The sequence below is a fragment of the Kogia breviceps genome, chromosome 12, assembly GCF_026419965.1.
Source record: "Kogia breviceps isolate mKogBre1 chromosome 12, mKogBre1 haplotype 1, whole genome shotgun sequence".
Classification (NCBI taxonomy): domain Eukaryota; kingdom Metazoa; phylum Chordata; class Mammalia; order Artiodactyla; family Physeteridae; genus Kogia; species Kogia breviceps.
The window spans coordinates 44601545-44628587 of record NC_081321.1 but is presented as its reverse complement, the minus strand read 5'-3'; the positions used below and the strand labels follow the sequence as shown (position 1 = coordinate 44628587).

The 27043-nt window shown below is 50.0% G+C and overlaps 1 protein-coding gene across 1 annotated transcript; it reads left to right on the top strand.

Moving 5' to 3' along the window:
- Positions 1–6102: 6102 nt before the first annotated feature.
- MYO1A (myosin IA) lies at positions 6103–25606 on the top strand. The gene is made up of 27 exons (XM_059080452.2): positions 6103–6129; positions 6236–6351; positions 6615–6709; positions 6903–7007; positions 7201–7247; positions 7381–7444; positions 7646–7744; positions 10002–10105; positions 10221–10368; positions 10844–10962; positions 11043–11129; positions 12481–12546; positions 12700–12804; positions 15221–15283; positions 15488–15688; positions 15862–16088; positions 16475–16675; positions 16934–17027; positions 17475–17624; positions 17734–17802; positions 18241–18315; positions 22813–22947; positions 23790–23896; positions 24284–24416; positions 24531–24683; positions 24863–24990; positions 25402–25606. Exons 1-27 carry the CDS (start codon positions 6118–6120, stop codon positions 25526–25528), a joined length of 3030 nt encoding a protein of 1009 aa, XP_058936435.2. The 5' UTR covers positions 6103–6117; the 3' UTR covers positions 25529–25606.
- Positions 25607–27043: the final 1437 nt, after the last annotated feature.

The following is a 27043-nucleotide window of genomic DNA, read 5'->3' as shown; positions in this document are numbered from 1 at the left end:
ACATGCACTTTTCTTATTTGATCTCTTGTTTTCAGGTAATCAGCAAATAGCTCTTCTGTTTCATCTTTCTAATGAGATTGTTTTGCATGCCATTTATTTTCCTTTTTTTCTTAACTACTGCTCCCCATCCTGGGTCTGTCTTGGTCTACTTCCTTGGACTGGATGATTTCCCAGGATGCCAGATCTCTAAGGGGTATTCTTGCAGGAGCAGAGGGTTGTACCACTGTGCTGTCTCATAGGAAAACAATGTATAGGTTATTCCTGGTTCAGGGAGCTACTCTGTACTTTAGTTCTTTTCTCTTTTTAATGGCATAAAGTATCTCTTTTGTTTCTCGATTGGGGCGAGGGGAAGACCTATGGATCCAGCTGTGAGATGCCTGCTAAGAGCTTTACGTAGGGTGAAAGGGAGCAGGGCTGTAGTGAGTATTAGGGGGCATGGAATAAAAACTTCAATTTTGGACTTCCCTGGTGGCGCAGTGGTTAAGAGTCCGCCCACCAGTGCAAGGACACGGGTTCGATCCCCTGTCCGGGAAAATCCCGCATGCCGCGGAGCAACAGCCCATGCGCCACAACTATTGAGCCCATGCGCTGCAACTACTGAAGCCCGTGCGCTCTAAGGCCCGCATGCCGCAACTACTGAGCCCGTGTGCTGCAACTACTGAAGCCTGCGCGCCTAGAGCCCATGCTCTGCAAAAGAGAAGCTGCCGCAGTGAGAAGCCCACGCACCACAACGAAGAGTAGCCCCTGCTTGCTGCAACTAGAGAAAGCCAGTGTGCAGCAATGAAGACCCAATGCAGCAAAAATAAAACAAAGAAAAAACTTCAATTATGACTAGGCCCAGCTTCTGCAGTAGGAAGGAGTCTGGTACCTTCCATTTTCTTTTATGTTTTGGCTATTTTCTTTGCTCTGGGAATCCGTTATAGCATTTGCATTAATTCTGTACCTGTCTCTTCTGAGTTACTTTGACTACATGGAAATCCACTGTCCATTTTTCAAAGACAGTTGGTGAAATAGGAAGAAAACAGGGTTATGTAAATTTATGTAGATTAAAATGCACACTGATGACATCTTTTCTCCTCTTCTACAACCAAACTAGGTAAATAAGAGACATTGGATGGTCATCAATGGTTGAATTAATAGAAACTTAAAGCATAATTGCCAGGTTTGCAAGATCATAAGGTTTTAGTGAGGATTAAAAAAGATAAGGTGTGTAAAGCAGTTCTTCTCAAACTTTAACATGCTAGGAATCATCTGGGGAGCTTGTTAAACTGCAGACTTCTGATTCAGTAAGTCTGGGTTGGGGCCCAAGATCCTGCATTTCTAATAAGCTCCCAGGTGATTCAGATGCTGCTGGTCTGTGGACCTCACTTTGTATAGCATTTAGCTTCTTGCCTGACACATAGTAGTACGGTTGACTCTTAAATCGGGGGTGGGGAGGGTTAGGGTCTCCAACCCTCTGTCCAGTGGAAAATCCACCTATAATTTTACAGTTGAAGGCCCTCTGTATCTGTGCTTCTGCATCTGCACATTCAGGTACCCATGGATCATGTAGTAGCAGTATGTACTTATTGAAAAAAATCTTGAGTTTAAGTGGACCAGGGACTTCAAACCTGTGTTGTTGAAGGGTCAACTGTACTTGATCAATGTTGTTACTAATTGACACCAGATAGTTTGTGAGAGTCAAAAAGACCCTCTACCACCAAATATCTTCTCCACCATGTCTGAAAACTCCTGTGTTTTTATTGTGTAACATCTTTTTAAAAAGTGAATGTCCCTGGGAGGACTAGTGAGTGTGAATTAGACCAATTAGATTGCCGCCCTCACAGGTCTCAGAAATCAGCATTGAAGGGTTTAGAATTGCTGCTGCTGCTTCTAATTCTTCTTTGCCAGCTTTACTGAAGTATAATTTATAAAATTGTACAATACAAAAAAGTTCACCAGTTTTAAACTTTGCTAAGTTTTGGCAAGTGGAGACAGTGTGTAACCACCACCACAGTTATGTTATAGAGCATTTCCATCACCTCAAAAAGTTCCCTCATGGGACTTCCCTGGTGGCGCAGTGGCTAAGAATCCCCCTGCCAGTGCAGGGGACACGGGTTCAATCCCTGGTCCGGGAGGATCCCACATGCTGCAGAGCAACTAAGTCCGTGCGCCACAACTACAGAGCCTGTGCTCTAGGGCCCGTGTGCTGCAACTACTGAAGCCCATGCATCTAGAGCCTGTGCTCTGCAACAAGAGAAGCCACCGCAATGAGAAACCCGTGCACCGCAACGAAGAGTAGCTCCCGCTCTCCACAACTAGAGAAACTCCACGCGCAGCAATGAAGACCCAATGCAAAAAAAAAAAAGAAAAAAAAGTACCCTCATTTCCCCCTACACAGACTAGAAATTCTAATGGGTGGATAAGGAAGGGAATTTCAGAGTCAGAGTGGAGGAAGATGAACAAGCTCCAGTTGCTTCAGTTTTGCCTGGGAAGCAGGAGCTCACAACCCCACATCCCCTGTGCCTCCTCTCCACCCCAAGAGTGCTTTGACAGATCTTCAAATGCCAGCTGAGTTGGATGTGTATTTTGTACCTTGTTAATTTAGAATGACCCACTCATCCCCGTTTGCCCAGAACTTTCCTGGTTTTAGCACTCAAAATACCCATGTCCAGAAAACTCATCTCAGGTCCCAGACAAACAATGATGGTTGGTCACCCTAGCTGTGATGTTCATGCCATTGTTTCTAAGCCTGAGGTTGCCATCTCATTTTAGAGTCACTTCTCTCATGTGAGCACATAGTAGGCACTCGAGAAATGAGTCTGTGGATGGACACAAATGAACCTCAGTTGTAGGCAGCTGCAGATTCCTGGCCTGGAGAACAGGAGACCTGTGTTCTGGTACTGGCTCTGCCAGGTTTGCAGCGGTGTGATCCTAGGAGAGTGGGTTCTCACTCTAGGTATGTTTCCTGCACTGCAAAATAGGGGATCTTTAGTCATTTCTGCCTCTGCTGTGATACTGCTCTCCCTGTACATGGCATTATGTTCTGATGTCACTTCCACTCAGCTCTCTCTCTCTCTCTCGCCTCTTGCTTTTTACCCCCTTCAAATATATATATATTTAGTAGATCAATAATTTATTTAAGGGCAGGTTGGTAATGGAATTGCTGATGGGCCAGGCTTACGCAGAGTGCTTCTGTGAGAGCAATAGAGTTTGGACCTTGAACCAAGCAGCTGTGGCTGGGAGTTGGAGAATCAATCAAGTCTCTATCTTCAGCTAACTTAGTAATTACCTAATTTGCTCTTTGTGCATATGCCTGGGAGGCAGCACGGTGGGCATGGGGAGCCCGCTGTTTAGGAATTTTCCTGAGTGGATGAGGGGGTACTCTGGGAAATAGGATTTTAAAGCTTCTCGTCCACTGGAGGCAGTTATTTCCAGCCGAGGTAGTGCCCAGGAAAGAGCATCCCAGGGTCTTATCCGGTATTCTAGCACAGAAGAAGGAATAAAATGAGAAATACAAGGACTTGGGCTGGAACTTGTGGCCAACTTAGGGTCAGGAAGCTGCATTTTTCTGTTCCTGGTTCTACCATGTGCTGTCTGTGGAACTAGGGGCACATTGTGTAACCTCTCTGAGCCTCGGTGTTTGTCTCCAGTTTTCCTTTTTAATGGAGTGAGTCTGCACTGCCTCCCTCACAGGGTGGTGTGATTCAATGAGGTGACACAGGTGGGAGTTCACTGAATGAATGAAATGTCAGGTGTTATCACTAACTGTAATCTTTGGACCTGTACGATGGGGTCTGATTCATGGGGGGAGGGAAGTGGAGAGAAATTTGGGGATTTTGTCTGCTTAGTTCTTCCAGTAATGTCATCAATACCCCCCTGGCTCCCAACAAGATAGGAAGGGTAGGTCTGAGGGAGGTACTACTTCTTTGGTCAGAAGACACCCCAGCCTAACTTCCTCTTTGACAGTATTCCTGACTTTTGGGAAAAGCTTTTCCTTGGCTACACAGTCTGCCCCTTCTGCCCTCATTTCCAAATGTTGGGGGCAATGGAGCAAGAACTCGGCTTGAACCCCTCAGCTAAGGCCAGCCAGATACCCCTTCCTGCCTAGAGGGGGCTTTCTCATGCAACTGAGAGTCTCCCTCTGGGGCTGCAGGCCTGTGAAGGGTTAAGCGAGCCACACCCTCAGCAGGAACAGCCTCGGACTTTGTGCTGAGCAGCTGACTTTGTGCTGAGCAGCCCGTCGGGGCTCGCCTGGCTTGACTGGCACAGGGAGCCCAGGCTGCACAGAGGAAGGTCGGAGTCGTGGCCACTGGGAAGAGGAGGGTCGAATATTTCCTGTCTCCCCCGACACCATGGACAGCTCCCATTAACGAGGGCATCTCTCCAGCCTTGGGGCCTGGGACTCCTATGCCCCCTTCCTGTCAAATTGGGATTTCATCCACCATTCTCCAGGAGACCCTGAAGTTACACCCTAGTTCCAGTGTTGGGTGAGTCCTGCCTTAACCGGCCTCTAACTCTTTTCACATCTTTGGGTGCCCCATGTGGGGGCTGCTTTTTTTCCCCTCTTCCCCACCTCCAACCAATCTTACTCCCATTCCTTTCAAATCTAAATCCAAGGCAGGTGCCTTCTCCCAGCCCTGCTTCTGCTTCTCTCCCTTCCCTGCCAAGTTATTTAAAATCTTAACTTTTTTTTTAATCTAGAAAATGTAGGATGATAATAGTATCTGCTTCATGGGGATATTGTAAGCATCAAGTGAATTAGTGTATGTAAAGTGTTTAGAGCCTGCCTAGCCCGTAGTACATACTGCCTGATTGCTAAAGGTTGCTGTAATCAGTATTCTTATTGCTCCCTCTGTTGTGACTTTACAGGAAGTGACAGGTGCTCCCTTTTCCCGAAGCTTGAGGAAGGCAGAGTGAAGGGAGAAGGCAGCCTGTGCCCCCTTCTTGCCCCACCTTCCCTTCCTGCTTCCCTCCATTCCCCCAGTCAGTTTCAGCGATGCAGGACAGGAGGATGTGGCTCTTTTATTCCTGTTAGGGAGTGGCATTGACCATTGTAATAGTCCTGTCCTGCACCAGGTCGCCCTGCCTACTCAGTCCCCCAGGAAAGACTGAGGAGGGCTGGGCTTCCACTCTAGGCAGCACCTGCCATATGCCTACTACATGGAGTCCGAGCCGCACGGTGTCCCCTGCCCCTCTGACTATGCTTTTCCTTACCCATCCCCACCAGCTACTAAAAAGCTAGGTGTGTCCCTCTGGGGCAAAGTCCATGCCAGAAGCTTATGGTCATGGGTGTAAAAGCTGGACATGGAAAAATAGGGACAGACGTGTAGGCACATCCAGAGGTCCTGACAGCTACTTGCTTGTTGGGGGAACAAACCTCATTTTCATTTTCTTTGGGGTATTCCAGCCTTTTATGGAGGAACTCCCGTCTCTGTCCTTGAGCTCATCACCTCTTCCAGTCCCCATTTAAAAAATGAATCTCACTGTAGCAATGAGACGGGAGGAAAGACACTGGCACAGTTTTTCAAAGGGGTATGGGTGTGCTGGGTGACTGAAACGGGGGCTGTGAGAGGTGGGGAGTTGAGAAGGAGAATGGGGGACAAAGGGTCAGGGAGTCTGGACCCTGGCCTCAGCCTCAGTGCAGGAGGAAGGGAGCTTTTGGTGCCTGGCTGTGGCATGAAGTTTGCTTACCCTTTCCTCCCCAGCCCTCTCCCCTGCAAGCACAAGGATGCTTCCCCAGCTGCTGCCTACTGGGTGCCTTCTTTACCCTGGTGGTCCTGTCCCACCCCCACAAACCCTAATTCAGGGAGCAGAGGATTCCCTTGCCTCCCACCAAGAGTTTCTGCAGCCTCCACTGTTAGCTTCAGCTGGTCCAGAGGCCTCTCCCAGGTTGGGGGCTCTCTCTAGGACCAGGACTGGGGGAGGGGAAAGCTCTCTTAGGTCCTTCTGCCTTCCTCCCCTCAAACAGTTACTGGCCTCTAAAGCTGAGCACACGTCAACAAACTGATCCCAGGATCAGTTGTTCCTCTGGACATGACTCTCCTGGAAGGGTCCATTGGGGTGGAGGACCTTGTGCTCCTGGAACCCCTGGAGCAGGAGTCTCTGATCAAGAACCTCCAGCTGCGCTATGAAAACATGGAGATTTATGTGAGTGCTTATGGGTGCCCCTGCCTGTGGCCATGTGGCCAGAGAGTTCATGTGCCTCCCCCTAACCCCCACCCTCGCTCATTCCCATCATCTTCCCTGGCTCCAGACCTACATTGGGAACGTGTTGGTCTCAGTGAATCCCTACCAACAGCTGCCCATCTATGGCCCAGAGTTCATTGCCAGATACTGGGACCATACCTTCTACGAGCTGAAGCCCCATGTGTGAGTAGAGGGACCGAGAAAAGGCGACAGGGCCCCAGCTCGCTATGATGACACATCCTAATTTCCTCTTTCCTTCCTCCTGAAGGAGGTTCTCCAGCTGCCCCTTCCTCCCTTGTCCCTCTGGAAGCCCCTTCCTAGGCCTGTCACTTGCCTTGGTCTGGTCCAAGTGGGGAGGGCGAATGAGTCTGGGGGTTGGGGGTCGAGTGAAAGATATTGTCCTGGACTGGTCCCGTACTAGTCACCACCGACTTCCTCCCCGCAAGCTATGCACTGGCGAATGTGGCATACCAGTCACTGAGGGACCAGGACCAAGACCAGTGTATCCTCATCACGGGTGAGAGTGGAGCTGGCAAGACAGGTGAGGCGCCCGGGGGGGGAAGCCATGGAGTCACTGCTGGAACTACCCCCTTGTCTCTTTCCAAGCCAGCCCAGTTCTGCCCCCACCCCCTGTAATTCCTTCCTGGCTTTTTCTGACTCTGAGTGGTGTGAGGTGCTGGGATGAGGGAGGTTAAGGGCATGGGTGGGGATCCACGCAAGGGTTTCTCTTGCAGAGGCTAGTAAGCTAGTGATGACTTACGTGGCGGCTGTCTGTGGGGAAGGGGAACGGGTGAACTCTGTGAAGGAGCAGCTGCTTCAGTCAAATCCAGTGCTGGAGGGTGAGAAGTCCAGTCTCTGCCCTCTCCACCCCCACCCCACCCTACTGTCCCCAGTGTCCCCCAGATCGCTGTTCTTGCTCAGCCTGAGAAACCTGAGATCGGCCTCCTGGCTGGAGGGCCTTCCCCCTTCCCATGCCCTGGAGTCCCTCTTCTCGCCTCAGCCATCGTGTTCCCCCTCCCCTCATCTCCGCAGCTTTTGGCAATGCCAAGACCATTCGCAACAACAACTCCTCTCGATTTGTGAGTGAACATCTCCCCAGACTGGGACAAGAGGGTGTGGGGCCTTGAGAGGGAGGAACAAGGCACAGATCCCTCCTGGACAGGGTGGTGAGAAGAGGAGGAAGCCAAGTCTCTCTCTCTCTGGTCTCTGAAGGGAAAATACATGGATGTTGAGTTTGACTTCAAGGGATCCCCCCTTGGTGGCATCATCACAAACTGTACGTGTCTCCCCATCCCGCTTACCACCTGTCCCACCTGCCCCATGGTGTTCTTTTTGGCTAATCTGCTGCTGTAGGAAGGAGGAATGTTAGACTACCAGGCTTCCCAACCACTAGGAACACTAGGGATGAGGGCAGAATTAGAGGGAAGCCGCAGTACCTCTCAGGTCCTCAGAACGTTATTTTCAAATTCTCTGCCAGATCTGCTTGAGAAATCCCGCGTGGTGAAGCACTTTGAAGGAGAAAGGAACTTCCACATCTTCTATCAGCTACTGGCTGGAGCAGATCCACAGCTGCTGAGTATGTGCCTGCCCCTGACACATGGCAGAACATCCCTAGCCTCCATTCAATGCCCAGAACCCCTGGGCCCCTCTGCATCCCTGTAGCCCTCTTCCCTTGAATCTCAGGGCAGTCCCCACCCTGAATCTCATCCACCCATTGTTGGGAACAAATCCCTTAACCTCTGTGTTCTCTTCCTTTTCTGGGGTTTTATTGCTAGGAATAAGCCTTCTTACCTCTTCACTGCTTTTTTTTTTTCCTCCTGGTTTGCGGGCCTCTCACTGTTGTGGCCTCTCCCGTTGTGGAGCACAGGCTCCGGACACACAGGCTCCGGACGCACAGGCTCAGCGGCCATGGCTCACGGGCACAGCCGCTCTGCGGCATGTGGGATCCTCCCGGACCGGGGCACGAACCCACGTCCCCTGCATCGTCAGGCGGACTCTCAACCACTGCACCACCAGGGAAGCCCTTCACTGCTCTTATTTCTCTGTCTTGTCTGGATTCCTCTTTCCCCAAGCCGGCTTCAGAAATGGAACACTTATTTCCGTCTACCATCTCTCCTATCTTCAATTTAAGGGACTTTATCCATAGCTCAGCAGGAAAGCAGGCAGGATGTTACAAGTGTTCAAGAACTTTCAATGAACTCTAGCTGAAGTTGTCCTGGGTCTACATCTGCCTACAGGACCTTGTCCTTGATTTTCTCTTCTTAGATAGTTCTGTGGAGGTTCCATTCAGTCATTCATCAAACATCTCTTGAACATTCACTATGCTTGAACATTGTGCTAGCTTCTAGGGATACAGAAGTGAGTAAGAGACCTTGTCCTTGAAGAACTTATAGTCTTCTAGGGATGGCAGATGCATGAACAGCTACATCGCAATACAGTGTGATCAGTGCCAATAGGCTCTGCAGCTGACTAGAGGGGCAGAAGGCATGGAGCACCTTACCTTGTCTTGGGGAAGAGACCATCTCAGCCTGGATGCTGGATGGGCCTGAGGTGGCTCTGGATGGGCATTACTGCAGGGTCTGATGGGACTTAAAGCCCTGCCAGAGTTTCCCCTCTCAATCCCCCCTCTAACTGTGGGCACTATGGGTGTCTGGCCCCCAAGAACCTGTCCCTTTGGTTTCTGGTTATTCTGTGCTGGACTTCTGCCTGTCTCTTTTCCCCCTCCTGGAGATCTCTGTGGTTCAAGAGCCTCCACAGGTCTCATCCTCTCTCCTGGCTTAATTGTCTTGATTGTATTCCGTTTGTCTGAATCATAGGTACTAGAGTTGTGCTCTGGCTGATTCTCACTCACTGATTTAAGTTGAGTCTGGGTGGGGCCTCCCTCCCTGGTGTCATCATCCCAGGGCCTTTCTGACTCATTCTCCTTCCAGACATCCCTCCTTAGCACGCTCTTGTTTCAAAATTTGTGTCTCAGGGGAAACTGCCATTAAACTCTAGTTTGAGGGTCACTCCCTGATTCTCAGATCATTTGAATAACAGATAACTGATACCCTTCAAGCTCCATGATTAACCCATACCTTCCCATCTCAGGTGAACGGCTTTGACCATTCCCTTGATTCATTTATTAAAAAGAAAAAAGTTCCTGCATGCCAGCCAGGCACACAGAATATGAAGATGAAAAACTCAGTCCCAATACACAAGTTTTTCATTTGTAGGAGGGACAGAAAAACACCCAAAGCCCAGCCCATGTGATGTGGTCTGGGGTAGAGATGCATAATGGGGGAACACAAGAGGGCCATTTGACTCAGCTACATACAGAGAAAACCTTCCCGAAGGGAGTCAGCATTGGGGAACATAGTATCTGTCACTTGTGGTGCTTTGTGAACAAATAATGGGTGCGCCAACCTGGGCCTAGGGAGAGGCCTTGAGGCTGGGGGTGGGTGGGAGATGTGCGCTCAGCCTTCTTTCTGCACCTTCATCCTCCCAGAACCATTGAGAACTGAGCAGGACAGAGAGGTCTCTTGTTTGTTTTTATTGTTTGGAACCCTGAGGGTGGGGAAAAGAGTTGAATGAGGCTTTTCTTTCTTAAAAGTTGGGGAAAACCTCAATTTAGGGTTGAGGTTCCTCAACCCTAAATACCACTTAAAAATGTAGTCTATCATCACAGGAATTAGTGATCCCAAAACAAAAGAGGCAGGGGAAGAACCTAAAGCAAAAATGGCTCCTCTGAATAAATGAATGAACCAACCTAGGACAAGGACCGTGAGGGTCAAGGCTGGAGGACTCCAGAAGGCATGTGTACTGACTCTTTTCCCTCATGCTGGCCCTCCCAGAGGCCCTGAAGCTTGAGCGGGACACAAATGGCTATGCGTACCTGAACCCGGGGGCATCCAGGGTGGATGGCGTGGACGACACTGCCAACTTCAAGGCCCTCCAGGTGAGTGCCTGGGATGGGCTATTAGGCCATGCCCTGAGCCCAGGCTCTGGCTTTGAGAAGGGAGGCATTGGACTGGCACCGCAGTTCAGCTTTGGACTTCTCCTTTCTCTCCAAGAGTGCGATGACTGTGATTGGGTTCTCCAAGGAGGAGATTCGGCAGGTGCTAGAGGTGGTGGCCCTGGTGTTGAAGCTGGGGAATGTGGAACTGGCAGACGAGTTCCAGGCCAATGGGGCACCAGCAAGTGGCATCCGTGATGGGAGAGGTCTGCACCCAACCAGCTCCCTGAATCTCCTACTACAATTTCTGTTCTTCCACCATCTCCAGCATAATAGACCTCACTCTGATTCAGTCCCCCTCTGCCTGCTCAGGAGTTCTTCCCCAAACAAACTCATTCAGAACTCCCTGCGAGGCATATTGGAATGAGGTTTCGATGTTTGGTAGACCTAGGTTCTGGGACCTCTCTGAGTCTCAGTGGATTCTTTGCAGAAATGGGGACAATTACACTCATTTCAGGAGATTCTCATATTAAAGGAGATAATGCATGCAAAGTGTCGAGATCTGCCTTTCCTCCTCCTCCCCAGAGATTCCTCCAGAGCCATGTTCTGGATTGGCTGTAAGGACTTTCCCAGTAAGACCCAGGAACAGCAGGCTCTCAGCAGTTTCACTTTTCAGCCCTCCCTCCCTCCCCTGGGAGCAAGCCCTCTCTTGGGCCATGTTGTATTTCCTTATCACTCCAGGTATTCAAGAGATTGGGGAAATGGTGGGTTTGAATTCAGTGGAACTAGAGAGAGCTTTGTGCTCAAGGACCATGGAAACGGCCAAAGAAAAAGTGGTCACTGCACTGAATGTCGTCCAGGTAAGGGGCCCTGTGGGAGGAGGCTGAGTTTTGAGTCTGTTCTGTGGCTGCCACACTAACCAGTTGGCACTGCCCTGCAGGCTCAGTACGCTCGGGATGCTCTGGCTAAGAACGTCTACAGCCGCCTTTTCAACTGGCTAGTGAATCGAATCAATGAGAGTATCGAGGTGAGAGACTGCCCTCCTCCCTCAGCACTCTCCTCTGCCCGCCCCATGCCTTGCATTCTGAGATGAACAGAGTAAGGAGGATAGGGTGTATTTATTTATTTATGATAATGTAGTGTTTTGGAAACATCTCTGTTTTTTTGAGTTCATCTATTTGGGTTCCCTACTTACCAACTGCGTGGTCTTTCAGTTTCACAGAGATTCTGAACCTCTGTTTCCCGATTTGGGAAATGAGACACACTAATGCCTACTTGTTTCACAGGATTTAGTGCGGGTCAGATGAAATTGTGTACGTGGTTACCATATAACCCAGCAATTCTACTCCTAAGTATATATCCAAAAGAACTGAAAACAGATGTCCACATATAAACCTGTGCATAAATGTTCATAGAGGCATTATTCATAATAGCCAAGAAGTGGAAACAACCCCAGTGTACATCAACTAATGAACGGATAAACAAAATGTGGTATAACCATACAGTGGGATATTATTTGGCCATTAAAAGGCATGAAGTGCTGATACATGCTCAACGTGGATGAACCTTGGAAACATGTTGAGTGAAAGAAGCCAGACACAAAAGGCCACACTTTGTATGATTCCATTTATATGAAAGGTCCAGAGTAAGCAATCCATCGGGATGGGAAGTAGGTTGCCAGGGGAATAGGGAGTGACTGCTAATGGGTTACATGTATAAGATTTCACCTGAGGATGATGGAAATGCTCTGGAATTTAGTGGTGATGGTTGTATACCTTTTGAATATACTGAAAAAAAATCCCACTGAATTGTATACTTTTAAAGGGTAAATTTTATGCTTTGCAAATTAGGTCAAAAGAGCTATTATTTAAAAATTCATATGTGAAAGTGCCATCAATTTAGAATCTGTTACCAGAAGGCAGCAGGGTAATATAGGATTTGAATCTAGATTTGGGTAAATGCTTAGCTCCTTTGAAGTTCGATTTTTTTTTTTTTATCTGTAGAATGGGAATAATCACACCTTATAGGGATAGATGGCTTAATGAAATAAGATCATAGGATTTTTTGTAAAATGCTCTACAAATATAAGGGATGGTTATTTTCCCAAGAAGATTTTAACGTCTTTCTACTTTGTACCATGGGAGCATTTTCCTGGATTGACATTTTACATCTTCCTTTTCCTCCTTTCCTCCCTCTTTGCTTGTCCTTCAGCATATAGAGGAAGAGGGAGAGTAAAATTACACCAATCCCTTTCCAGCTTGGTCAAGCTCACCCAAGTTCTGTTTGCTCCCTGCTTTACTCACATCCATCCCAGAGGGGCCTGGCCTGGTGTGTAGAGGGCCGGTCCTCAGATTTTTTTATCTTTTCCTCCTCTTCAGGTGGGCACTGGGGAGAAAAGGAAGGTCATGGGGGTCCTGGATATCTATGGCTTTGAAATATTAGAGGTGAGAGAGCTTCAGCAACCTCAGCACCCTGCTTTCTGAGGGTTAGGAGCGGCAGGCCCAAAGGGGGGTGTGAGAGAGGGGAGGTAGGGCTGAGACGGAGGAAGTGTCTTGGGCTGAGCTGGTCTCACTCTCTAAACTGTGTACCCACCACAGGATAATAGCTTTGAGCAATTTGTGATCAACTACTGCAATGAGAAGCTACAGCAGGTATTCATAGAGATAACGCTGAAAGAGGAGCAAGAGGAATATAAGAGAGAGGTAAACGAGGACTTCCTGCTTCCCCTCTCTCAGATGACTTCTAGGCGTATGCCAGATCTTTCTCCTTCATCACAGCTTCCTCGCAGTTGTCCCCAGATGAGAACACTAAGGACAAAAAGTTTCCCTTGCACGGCTGAATATTCCAGCATTACCAAGAAGCCCTAATTCTCTGCTTTCCACCTCCAGTTCCCCGTCCTGCCCTCCAGGCCAGGAGAGGAAGGGGGCAGATTGATGGAAGGGTGTCGGGGTGGGTAGGGGTGGGGGAGAGGCCTGACAAGAGTGAAGTGACAGCTGTGCTTGGCCCAGGGCAGGCTGTGAGCCAAATCTAGAAGGGGCATTTCTCCTGGGCTTGGCACCCTACCACATCCCTTTCGGTGCCCTTCTCTGACGTCTCAGAATCTTTTGTCTCCTCTGGGCTGGACTGATGTTGCCGTCCCCTCTTGTAGCACCCAGACTTCCTCACCAGAAATGCCCCGTGGCTCAAAGTTTCCACACTCCTTCCCCTGGTCAGCAAAAACTGCCCCCCACACCCCATTTTCTATGGCCAAGTGTTAGAAAAGCTCTCTGATTGAGCTAATTCACTCCAAAGTGTGAATGGCTGAGTCTCACTCATCAAAACCCTCCCAGGGATGTTCCCTGTGAGCTCTCAGGAACCTGCTGTGGCAGAATTTTAGGCAATGTGGTCACAACTAAAAGTTTTTTTAGTTTTGTATGTTTTTACTTTAAAATTTTAAATTATCAAATAGATATACATTCCCATGCTTCAAGATTCAAAAAGCTTAAAAAGGTGTATAAAGAAAGGTCTCCCTCCCACCCCATCCCAGCTTCCTAGTTCTCTCCCCGCATCTAGAGGCAACTGAAGTCGGCCTCCTTCCAGAGGTCTTTTATGTGTAATCAAAAAAATCTGTAAATATATTTTCCCTCAAAATTTATTCAAGTGGCAATGAATACACTCTGTTTTGCATCTTGCTTTCACCAGTTTACGATATGCAGGCCTCTCACTGTTTTGGCCTCTCCCGTTGCGGAGCACTGGCTCTGGACGCACAGGCTCAGTGGCCATGGGTCACGGGCCTAGCTGCTCCGCGGCATGTGGGATCTTCCCGGACCGGGGCACGAGCCCGTGTCCCCTGTATTGGCAGGTGGACTCTCAACCACTGTGCCACCAGGGAAGCCCAAGAGACCTTTCTGTATCAGTACATAAAGATGCTTTTCTACAGCTGCATAGGATTGTTCATTTAACCAGTTGGGGGAGGTATTTTGGGGATGAAGAGGGCAGACAACTTAATTCCACTCTGCATTCCCTAAAGACCTGTGAGGGAGGAGGAAGAGAAAGGCTCGTGTTCCCCAACCACACCTGGGAATGGCCTGAGCTTGGGAGGTCTGGCCCTCGACTGGTCTGGAGCTCTCCTGTCTATAGGCCTGATACCCAGCAAAGCTCTAAGTTAGAGATGCATGGTCTTATGGGTCTTCTGCTTCTATACCATTCTTTTTATTTATTTATTTATTTTTAAAATTTATTTATTTATTTATTTATTTTTTGTGGTACGCGGGCCTCTCACTGTTGTGGCCTCTCCCGTTGCGGAGCACAGGCTCCGGACGCGCAGGCTCAGCGGCCATGGCTCACGGGCCCAGCCGCTCCGCGGCATGTGGGATCTTCCCGGACCGGAGCACAAACCCGTGTTCTCAACCACTGCGCCACCAGGGAAGCCCTATACCATTCCTTTTAAAAAAACAAATTATACAGCCCCAAAGTATCATGTAGATCAGCGGTTCTGAAAGTGTGGTCCTGGACCAGCAGCGGCAGTACCCCCTGGGAACATGTTGGAAAGACAAATTCCCAGGCCCTGTCCCAGACCTGCTGAATCAGAACCTGGGGGTGGGGCCCAGCAATCTGTATTTTAACAAGCCCTGCAGGTGATGGTGATGCACACTTGAGTTTGGGAATCACTGATGAAGTTCTTTGAAGATGTATCAAATTAGCTTTGTTGTTTGATGATAAACTCACCTATGTGCTTTGGTTCCATAGCTTGTTGCCAGAACAGTATGGCCATTTGCTCTGCTACACACTCCAGGACCCTTCCCCACTCCCACAGTGGGGTAAACCCTATCCCAGTCTTCACCCAGCATATTCCATTTCCTTCTCCAACCTACAGCACCTACATGGCTTTCTGCACTGTTTCACCCTCTCACAACTGCTCTGGGTCCTCCCACATGTCTGCCCACCCACCCCACAAATTCTCCATCAACCTTGGAGGGATGAGGATGTGATAGAAACCACACCAAGGACCCCTCTGAACTATATAGGGCTTTCTGATGGTCCTTTGTGGGGTGGGTGAAAAGGGGGCCTGGTTCTGGTGAGACCTTTGGAGACTTGTCTTGGACCTGCTCCATGTAATTTGTCATCTCTCGTTGCCAGGGCATACCGTGGGTGAAGGTGGACTACTTTGACAATGGCATTATCTGTAACCTCATTGAGCATGTAAGTTATCCTTCTCTCATCTCTGGGACCTCCCCCTCCAGACTGCCTGAAGACCCTTCCCCTGCCTCTCTCTCCCCTCCTCCCCCACCCCACTATAAGGATGGAAAAGAGGACAAAGGATGAGGGGGCAGAGGGGCGGCAGTGAGGATGTGGACGTCTTGAAGGACCAGGTCTAGGTTGGGCTGATCTTGTTCCCCTGTCCAGAATCAACAAGGCATCCTGGCCTTGCTGGACGAGGAGTGCCTGCGGCCTGGGGTGGTCAGTGACTCCACCTTCCTAGCAAAGCTGAATCAGGTCTTTTCCAAGCATGGCCACTATGAGAGCAAAGTCACCCAGAACGCCCAGCACCAGTATGACCACAGCATGGGCCTCAACTGCTTCCGCATCTGCCACTATGCGGGCAAGGTGATGTCGCGGGGCTGGAGGGTGAAGACTAGGGCCTGGGCACAGGCTGAAGGCAATGGGGGAGGCACTGGGGGGAGATGAGAACCAGGAACACTTCTCAGTGAGACTGGGAGGGCCACGCGCACGACGGACAATGTGGTGGGCTCTCCAGACCAAGTGCTGTTCCTGTACAGGTGACCTACAACGTGAACAGCTTCATCGACAAGAATAACGACCTACTCTTCCGGGACTTGTCCCAGGCCATGTGGAAGGCCCAGCACCCCCTCCTTCGGTCCTTGTTTCCTGAGGGTGATCCAAAGCAGGCATCTCTCAAACGCCCCCCAACTGCTGGGGTCCAGTTCAAGGGTTCTGTGGCCATTCTCATGAAGAACCTGTATTCCAAGAAACCCAACTACATCAGGTGATATGCTGGGCACATAGGGGAACATGCTGCATTTGTGATGACACTTGCAGGGTCCATGCATGGTAGAACATGTCCGTACAGGGGCGGAGGGTTGGCTGTCTCTGGAATAGGATACCAGATCCCTTTTCCTCATGAAAAACAGAGCCAGCTGAGGAGCTGAGAGTCCTGTAAGGCGGAGAGCATCATGGTCAAGTAGGGACCATGCTATAGTGAGTGAAACTGGGAAGGCCAGGGTGTCTGCTTCCTCTGAAAATTTTCAGCTAACGGGAATGTGTACAGAATAGAGGTGTTAAAAAAAAAAAAAAAAGGTGTAGAGACCAGGATGGGTGACACTGGGAAGGGTGAAGCTCCTGTAGCCCGGGCTTTGCCTCACCTCCCACCAGGTGTATAAAGCCCAATGAGCATCAGCAGCGAGGTGAGTTCTCCTCGGAGCTGGTGGCCATCCAGGCTCGGTACCTGGGGCTGCTGGAGAATGTGCGGGTGCGACGAGCAGGCTATGCCTACCGCCAGGCCTACAGGTCCTTCCTGGAAAGGTACCGATTGCTGAGCCAGAGCACTTGGCCTCGCTGGGACGGTGGAGACCGGTAAGACTCAGTGGGAGACTGGGGAGAAGGGAAGGGCAGTGCAGGGAACCTCTGTGGGGGAAGAGACCAGGTGGTGCCATGTGTATCGCTGAAGCTCGGTGAAGGGATTCTCGGGGAAATGAATGATCACTTTTCAGAGGCTCTGAAGTCTGTTCGAACCCTGAACTCTTCTCCTGGGGTGAAAGGGGATAGAGGAAAGGTGGGAGACGACCCTCCCCTGGGATGCCCTTTGGCAGCTTTCCCCACCTGCTCCTGTAGGGAGGGCGTCGAGAAGGTCCTGGGGGAGCTGAGTGTGTCCTCAGAGGAGCTGGCCTTTGGGAAGACAAAGATCTTCATCAGAAGCCCCAAGACTGTGAGTTGGAGGGTGCACTTGTGTTTGGTGGGGCTGGAAGGTGAAAGAGTTGGAGAGCCCACCTGAGTGAGAGGCTGGGCGACGGGAGCTTCTAGAACCTGGAATGGATAGTGGATGAGGAAGTCTCCTCTCTGCAGGAACTTTATCCCTGGGAACTGAGTTCTTGGGTTCCTGCCCTGAGCCCTGGAATTAGGTGTGCTTGCATTGCTGGTCTGAGCGCCTCTGCCTGAAGCAGGACTCCTTGAGAGTCAGGGTGTCTGAGTTTCCAAGTCTTAGCACAATGCCTGCTAAAGAGTCAGAGCTCAGTAGCTGCTTATTAAATGAATGAATGCATAAATGAATAAGAGGACTAAGGAACGATTGAATAAAACACTGGCTGGGAAGCCTTTGGTGCCATGGGGTTCCCCTACGTGAGCCTCTCTGTGCCCCCCTTCCACCTCTCCACAGCTTTTCTACCTGGAAGATCAGAGGCGCCTACGAATCCAGCAGCTGGCCACACTCATACAGAAGGTGTACCGAGGCTGGCGCTGCCGCATCCACTACCAACTGATGCGCAAGAGTCAGATCCTCATTTCCTCTTGGTTTCGGGGCCACATGGTACCCGTTATCCCCAAAGTCCTATCCCCCTTACTCTAATAGGAGAGTGGGAAGTAGAGAGGTGGTTCAGGAGGTGGAGTTTTTCTAACAGGCCCACTGTTTTCTACAGCAAAAGAAACGGTATGGGAAGATGAAGGCATCAGCATTGTTGATCCAGGCTTTTGCGAGAGGTTGGAAGGTAATGGGGAAGGGAGAGGGGTTTCCTCCCCTCACGTGGCTCCTCCTGGTCATGCCAGCTGCTGCTGGTGGGGAAGAGTAGCAGAGAGAAGGTCCTGCCCGCACCCAGGACACATCTCTGTGTGATGGTATGTCTGTCTTGGTGTGTTTCTGGGTCTGCTCTGTGTCTGGGAGTGTGGACGCATATTGGGGAGATATGAATATATGCTTGGGTGTGTTTCTGACTTAGCAGCAGAGCTCTGCCTCCTGCTTTGAGTGTCCTTCTGATTGCCAGCTTGTCTGACTTTACTCTCTCCCTCCAGCTATAATCTCAGCTCTTTATCTTACTCTGTTCTTTGTGTGGTTGAAAAATAGTAGAACCTCTTCTAGGCCTGTCTTCTATCTTCCAGGTACAACTCTCTATCTTTACTTTGACCCTTTTCTTGTATGTCCCTGCCAGGCCCGCAAGAATTATCGAAAGTACTTCCGGTCAGGGGCTGCCCTCACCTTGTCAAATTTCATCTACAAGAACATAGTAAGTGGTGGGGATTGAGGGTGGAAATGGGGCATTGAGGAGGGAGGGACAGGTTGGGAAGAGGAAGTATGTGGGGTTTGAGAGGAGATGACTCAAAGCTTTTCCCCAAGAGCCTCCTCTATCTGATGTACTTAAACCCTGGGAGCAGAGGGGATGGGGCAGCAGCCTGCACGGGGAGGGCCCCAGCGCCGAGGGGCCTGGGGGCAGAATCAGAGCACATTTTGGCATGAATAGACACTGCAGGCAACCCTGTGGCAGGAAGGGGTCCCAGCACACCCACCAACTAGTCCGTGGTGAGTAGGCTGGAGAAGAGACTGGGGCTAGGTGGTTAACAACAGTTGGAGAGGCTGAGCCTCACTGAAGAGCAGAGAGAGGACACACATAGGGTTAAGTAACCCAACCTCCCGAGGTTCATTTTAGGGTTGGGGGTGAAGGTGGAGGAATCATATCTTCCTTCTATCTCTTCTGACACTGTAGCAGACTAGGCTGAAACTGAATCTCAGGAAGGACCTTAATTCTGGAGGACTCCGGTCAGGGTGGGCAGGAAGAAACCAAGAGCAGGCCTGGTCGTTCAAACTATGGACAGTTTCTAGTGAGAGGAAAACAGGGACAGAGAGGGGTGATTTCCAGAGACATATATCCAATAGCAATAGTGCTTCTGAGAAGTGTTGGAGGGAAACCAGATGGGGGAGAGCAGCACTCCATTGAAACCTTGGGAAAGACCAGAGAGAAGAGCAGGAGATCTTGGACAGGGCTGGAGTGAATTAGAACAGATCTCGGCTGATTTGATTTTTGACGGTTGTTAGGACTCTTACTGACTTTGCTCGTAAAGACACGAGATGCATTGGAGCTCCTCTCTGTTCCCTCGGCTAAGTTGAGGAATGGGGGCTCTGGGCCTCTTCCCCACCTCCCTGAGTCTTCACTGTGTCTTCCTCCCCCTCCCCAGGGAAGCTCCGTTGTCCTAGGCCTCTTCCATTGCCAGGGCTCTCCTCAGGCAGGCTCCAGGGTGTCTGCCTTCCCAGAGTACGTGCTCTCTTGCTGCACACCTGAGACCTGTAATATGATTTTGCTTTTATCTCCTGAATGACCTCCAGTCTACCTTCTCTTTCACCTGTTTATCATCAGGCATCTGCTGAATGTCACCACAGGAGCTGTTGCCTTTAGACCAGTATTTCAATAAATCAGACCCACTGTGGAAGTCTGCGTATAGGGGACCACAGGTCATTGATTGCCCCAGTGTTTCTGACTAGTCCATATTTTGCCATTGCCTTGCCTATAACTCACTTATTATGTGCTAAGCCCTTTACATGCATTAACTCTAATGCTTTCAACAACCCTCTGAGGTAGGCCCTTATATTTCCCTCATTTTATTTTATAATTAGTTAATTAATTGAATTTTTTTTTTTTTTTTTTTTTTTTTTTTTGGCCACTTTGGGTCTTCGTCGCTGCACATGGGCTTTTCTCTAGTTGTGGCGAGCAGGGGCTACTCTTCGTTGCAGTGCGCTGACTTCTCATGGCTTCTCTTGTTGCAGAGCACAGGGCTCCAGGCCCTGTGGGATTCAATAACTGTGGCAAGCGGGCTCAGTAGTTGTGGTGCACGGGCTTAATTGCTCCGCGGCATGTGGGATCTTCCCGGACCAGGGATCAAACCCGTGTCGCCTGCATTGGCAGGTGGATCCTTAACCACTGCACCACCAGGGAAGTCCCGACCTTTTTTTAAAAAAAAGCACAAAACCCTATATACTAAAATTGTACGCATCAAGTATTGGTCCAATCTTATCAATCTATTTACAATTAAACAGCACCATGGGGGCTTCCCTGGTGGCGCAGCGGTTGAGAGTCCGCCTGCCGATGCAGGAGACACGGGTTCGTGCCCTGGTCCGGGAGGATCCCACATGCCGCGGAGCAGCTGAGCCCGTGAGCCATGGCCGCTGGGCCTGCGCGTCCGGAGCCTGTGCTCCGCAATGGGAGAGGCCACAACAGTGAGAGGCCCGCATACTGCAAAAAAAAAAAAAAAAAAAAAACAGCACCATGGTTTTCTTACCTAGGTTAAGTTAAACATGCCCAGAAAATTATTATTCAAAGTATATGTTTTTTTAAAATAAAATGAACTCTTTCTCTCATTTTATTGGTAAAAACTAAGGCCCAGAGAGGTTGAATAACTTGTAGGAGTTCCATAGCTGGTATATGGTAGAGCTGGGATACAAGCTATTTGACTCTAGTTTTAACCACCACCTATGACTGTTCTCCCCTTCTTGCCTCACCACTCCCAACACACTCACAGAGGCCTGGGCAACCCAGGTATCCACGGCTCTGGGTAGACCTGCGGGCAGGAGGGCTGCATAGGGAAAAGCAGAACTTTCTAGATCTAAAAAAAACAAAAAAGAAAAACCTCAGAATCTCCATATCAATTGGAACATGGGGGATTATGGGCCATGCTAAGGAATGTTTATTGAATTAAATCAAACCAGCCAAAGACTGAGGACTCCAGGGTGATTAGACCAAGCCCACTAGATCTTTGTAGTGGAAGATACAAAGAGCTTGGATAGTTCCTGGAGAGTTACAGCAATATACTATGTGTCTGCCTTTTTCTATTTTAGTTTTTTAACCTAATATCTCAGTAAAAAGTTTTCACAAAAATTCCAGAAATTTGGAAGTGTTCAAGGTCAAGTCATTTTCTATACCTTCAGTAATTCTATCCCATAAATAAACAGGGTGCTAGGTGCTCCCTGAGATATAAAGACTTAAGAGTCCTTGTTCTAGATTGGGGGAGACTAAACAGTCAGATGCCACGGGTGAAACTTGATTGGATCCTGGATCAGGAAAAATTTAAAAAAACTCAAAGAGTACATTTTTAAAGTTTATAAAGGACATTAGAAGAGATTTGCATATACATTACTGTTGGGTGAGTGTGTCTAATTAATGTTAATTTTCTTAGTTATGGTGATAGAATTATGATTGTGTAGGAAAATATCCTGGTTCTTGGGCAATGCTTGCTTAAACTTTAGAGGAAAATGTCATGATAACTGTAACCTACTTTAGGATGCTATAGTAGCCAAGATTTGTACATATGTTTGTATTTATATACTTACACACATTTGTATTTATGTGTACGTGTGTTAGAAAGAGCACAAAGATAGGGTAAGATGTTAACATTATCAGCTGGTGAATTTAGGTGAGAAGTATATGTTATTCAGATGTTCATTGCAATGTTATTTCAATTGTCACTCAAATTTTAAAAATTTCAAAATAAAATAAGTTGTATTACATTTTAAAAAGTAAAACCTTAAATCAGATTATGTCACTCTTCCCCTAAGACCCTCTAAAGGTGTTCCATTTCACTCCCCATAAAGCCAAATGTCCTTACCACAGCCTACAAGCCCCTTCATGATCTCTCCTTGGCTAACCTACTCTCTGATCTTTTCTGCTCTTGCTCAATTTAGGCCAGTCACACTGGCTTTCCTTCTTGTCTGGAATATGCTACCACTCATTCCTGTCTCAGTTCTGCTTTTTTTTGCATCATAGCATATATAATTATTGGAAGCTACAGTCTATGTTTATTTGCTTGTGGGCTGTCTCCTTCCCCACCCACAGTAGAATGTAAAGTCAGTGAGAAGAGACTTTGTTTACTCTGTTCACTGCTGTGTCCCCATACCTAGAACAGTGCCAGGCACAGAACAGATGCTCAGTGATGTTGAATGGCGAAAAAACTCAGGACCTAGCATCCTGACTCCCAGAGACTCACCCTGTAGAAGAGGGAGATTTCCATGCAAATAACGATAGTACAAAAACAAATGTATAGACAAAGTGCTATGGGGCTTCAAAGAAAGGAGAGACACCACTGGCCCAGGGAATCTGGGAGGGCTTTGAGCTGCATCTCAAAGGATAGGTAGAATCTGGGTTGGCAGAGTTGAGCTGGGAACAGCATGAGCTAAGGCACAGAGTGATAATGAATGCGCTGGGCAGAGGGCAAGTCGGGAGTCCAGTCCGGTTGGTGTGCCAGGATAAGATAATGCAGGGGATCCTGTGGTGTGAGGTTGGGCTCTAAGTAGAGGACTTTGAATGCTAGGTTAAGGTATTGGGCTTGACTGAGCAGAGAGGAGGGAAGATTTGGTACCTGTCCAATAACTAACACAGACAGTGGGGCAGCCATCTGTAGGCAATTATGAGCCTCGAGAATAGGAAGCTACAGAAGCAAAATATTAAGGCCAGTTTTCATGTTGCTCCTCCCACCTCATTACCCTGGGTAGAAGGTATCTGCTTGGAACGACTCCTTCTCTCCCCTCCATCTCTCGTTCATGCTCTTACTGCCCAACCTCAAGTCTACATTCACACTGAAAGAGATCAGGAGGGGACTCCCTTCCATCTCCTCAGCTCCACTTGTTGCTTCTCCCTGTGGGTGCCCTTCTCCCTTAAAGTGGTGGGATCTGGGTGCCAGTTTGCCTGTCAGGAGGTCTTCTCATCATCCTACTCCCAACCCGCCTGCTCCCAACCCAGGCACGGAAATTCCTACTGGGGCTGAAGAATGATTTGCCATCTACCAACGTCTTGGACAAAAGGTGGCCAGCCGCCCCTTACAAGTACTTCAACACAGCTAACCATGAGCTTCAGAAGCTCTTCTACCAATGGAAGGTGAGCGGGGCCTGGGCAGCCTCTCCTGGTGCTCAGGCAACTCCTCTCTCATTTGTCTTTTTTTTTTTTTCTCCTCCTCCTGATTTTCCTCTTCTGCCTCCCTCTTCCACTTAATTTTTTTTTTTGTGGTAATACATAAAATTTACCATTTTAACCTTTTTTTTTTTTTTTTTTTTTTGTGGTACGCGGGCCTCTCACCGTTGTGGCCTCTCCCATTGTGGAGCGCAGGCTCCGGACGCGCAGGCTCAGCGGCCACGGCTCACGGGCCCAGCCGCTCCACGGCACGTGGGATCCTCCCGGACCGGGGCACGAACCCGTGTCCCCTGCATCGGCAGGCGGACTCTCAACCACTGCGCCACCAGGGAAGCCCCATTTTAACCATTTTTAAGTAAACAGTTCAGTGGCATTAAGCACGTTCGCATTGTTGTGCAACCATCACCGCCATCTGTCTCCATACTATTTTTCATCGTCCCAAACTGAAGCTCTGTACACATTAAGCAATAACTCCCCATTCCTCTGTCCCTCAGCCCCAGAAAGTGTGATCTGCTTTCTGTCTCTATGAATTTAACTGTTCTAGGTACGTCATATAAGTGGACTCATGCCACATTTGTCCTTTTGTCTGGCTTATTTCACTTAGCACAGAGTTCTACTCAAGAAATACTTTTGAGCACCTGTCTGGGAGTAGGCCTTGTGCTGTGCCGTGGGCACACAGCCCTCCTGGGGCTTGTATTTGACTGTTTCCATCCCCCTGCCCCAGCATCCCTCAGTCCCCCTTCCCCTCCCCAATGCTCCTCCAGCCCCTGCCCTCTCTGAAGTGTCCTCCTTCCCCTCCCCTGTCACAGTGCAAGAAATTCCGGGATCAGCTGTCCCCGAAGCAGGTAGAGGTCCTAAGGGAGAAGCTCTGTGCCAGCGAACTGTTCAAGGGCAAGAAGGCTTCATACCCCCAGAGGTGAGTGCCTCCCAGACCCTGTGCAGTTTCATCAATAGCAAAGAGAAGATTCCCCAGGTGGAACAGAGCTGTGGTTCTCAAACTTTAGTGTGCCTCAGAATCACCTGGCAGGCTGGATAACAGCCAGGTTGCTGCATGCCCTCCTCAGAGTTTCTGATTTAGGAGGTCTGGGGTGGGGCCAAGGAATTTGCCTTTCTAACAAGGTCCTAGGGGATGCTGATGTCGGTCCTGGACCGTGCTCTGAGAACTGCTGAGACACAGGGTACGGCGGAGGATGGGGGGTGGAGCACGGGAGGACCAAGATGGGAACTCGGGGGGAGGTACAAGGACCTTGGAGGTCGGAGGTAAGGATCTTATCTCCACTGCGTACCTCCTGTGTGTCCTCAGTGTCCCTATTCCGTTCCACGGTGACTACATTGGGCTGCAAGGAAACCCCAAGCTACAGAAGCTGAAGTGCAGGGAGGAAGGGCCTGTTCTGGTGGCTGAGGCTGTGATGAAGGTCAACCGTGGCAATGGCAAGGTGAAGGCCCATATCCTGAACTCCTCCCCCAGCCTGATCCAGAGCCTCGGCTGGTAGCTGGAAGGGTGGGGATGCATCGCAACCCTTCCTCACCCTTTCCTGTTCTGTCCCTAGACTTCCTCTCGAATTCTCCTTCTGACCAAGGGGCATGTGATTATCGCAGACACCAAGAATTCCCAGGCCAAGGCTGTTATCGCACTAAACGGTGTGGCCGGGGTGTCAGTCACCAGCTTCAAGGATGGGCTTTTTAGCTTGCATCTGAGTGAGGTATCAGAGCTGGGAGGGGGCAGGGCCTCAGACTGGAGAAGGTGGTGGGCATCCCAGGGCTGGGGCGAGCTGGAGGCCACGGAGAGCACACCTCTCACTCTGGGCCTTTGATATCTCCCAGGCTGCTCCTGAGGAGAAAAAAAATGAATCCCTTCCCTGCTGTTTCTGTCCTTCCTAAGATATCATCAGTGGGCTCCAAGGGGGACTTCCTGCTGGTCAGCGAGCATGTGATTGAACTGCTGACCAAAATGTACCAGGCTGTGCTGGATGCCACGCAGAGGCAGCTTCCAGTCACCGTGACTGAGGAGTAAGGCCATGAGCTGGGAGTGAGGGATGGCTTGGGGCAGATGACCAAGCTGGCGGTCATTGTGACCGGGAAAATTTGTCCTGTCAGAAAGTGAAGCGTACTATGTCGGGTCAGGGCCACCCAAGTGCTCCGGACGTGCAGGCTCAGCGGCCATGGCTCACGGGCCCAGCCGCTCCGCGGCACGTGGGATCTTCCCGGACCGGGGCACGAACCCGTGTCCCCTGCATCGGCAGGTGGACTCCCAACCACTGCGCCACCGGGGAAGCCCCGGCCTTGAGTCTTCTGACAAAGGGGGCTGGTGGGGAGATGTACTTGCCTCAAGAATGGGAGGGGAAGCCACCATGAAAACACAGGAGTAGGGGTGAGGGGATGAGGGCACTAGCTTTGTCTTTCTGTCTGTTCCCCCTCCAGGTTCTCAGTGAGGTTCAAGGAGAGCAGCTTGGCTGTCAAGGTCATCCAGGGCCCTGGGGGTGGTGGGAATGGCAAGCTGAGCTGCAAGAAGAAGGGGAGTCGTTGCCTGGAGGTGACTGTACAGTGAGGAGGTGCAGCAGTTTCTTCTTCCTGGACCAGCACCAGCCCTACTCCCACCCACCCACCTTCGTGGGAGGCTCCCCGTGCCTGAACCCTCTGATGGGGGGTGGGGCTCAGAGAGTGCACAACCCTTGAAGAGGACCTTGCTTCTCCCGATCCTTCCCAATGCTCTCTCCAAACTTAGCTTCCTCCCTCCCTCAGCCTCTTTGCCCACTAATAAAACAAGAGGCTTTGCAAACGTTTGGTCATGTGGGTGGGTCCCTGTTCCCCCATCTTTTCACTGGCTTGTACTTAGATCCTCTGCCCCCCTCCTTTTCCTCTCCTCAGGCTCCTTGGAGCCAGCTAATGCAGATAATAAGAATGAAAAAGAAGGGAAATTGTCTCCGGGCTCCTTGACCGGCTGAGCTCTGGCGGGGGTTTGGAGAGACTGGGGTGGGGGTGGGGCAGTCGGGGATGGGGCTCAGGTCGCAGGTGGCCAATGAGCTGATTCATTAAGTGTGTCCCTGGAGGGAAGAAGTGAGGATCCCTGTCTTGGCAGAAACTGGGATCCTTTGGAGATTTAGCCCGGAAAGAGGCCCAAGGCCGGAGGGCTCATGCGAGCCGAGGTGAGCTGGGGAATGCAGGGTCCCCGGCTCCATAGCCCCCTCCACCCCAAGCTCAGCACTGGGCTTTGTCACACCTGCCCCCTGGCACCCCTTTCCTTTCCATACACCAGATATGCCAGGCTGCTGCCAACAGTTATCTTACTAATCACTGCCCTACAGCTGGGACCTGCAGCTGGTGGCACTTGACAGGAAGACACGCCCCCCCACCTGGTCTCTCCCATCCCTATGACTGACCTCTTCCCTCCCGTCTTCATTTATTTTCCATGTGTCATCGTCATTATTTCTTTCTTGGTTTCCAACTGTCTCACACCATCTCGTTGTCCCCGTTGCTGTGGGCTCTGACTAATGTTAACACGTAAGAGTTTGTATAATGCTTTAAATATCACCCTTCCCCACTTCCTTCATGGCTGTTTCCTCATAGATTCTGTCTTGTCTAAGCCTCTCCCACTCTGCTCTCTACCTTTGGGGAGCAAGCAGCTCCTGGGTTTGAAGTAAAATGTAGACTGCGCTCTGTGCGAGCATACAAATAAATGGCTGCCTTTTGTTTCTGTCTGGACAGCTCTGCCTCCTTTCGTACCTTTCTACCTTCCCTGCCTCTTCCCTGTCTTTGCTGAGCTCACTGTGCCTTGAGGCGGGGGTCTCCCTCCACCTCAGCTTCCACTAACAGGCAGCTCATTCCCCAGGTAATTATGCTGGCGGGAGACCTGATTAGCTCATCCTCTTGGCTGCAGATTAATCTAGCCCTCAGAGCACAAGCCAGCCCCGTGTTCTGGCACACCCTTCTCTGAGCTGAGATGGGGCCCAGGGAGGCAGCTCTTCCCAGTGGGTGAGGGGTTAGAGCTGCCGTGGGGAGCCGTGTCCAGAGTTGGGGCTCTGGCTGCCCTTCCGCCACCCCCAACAGTTCCCCGGTCCTTTAC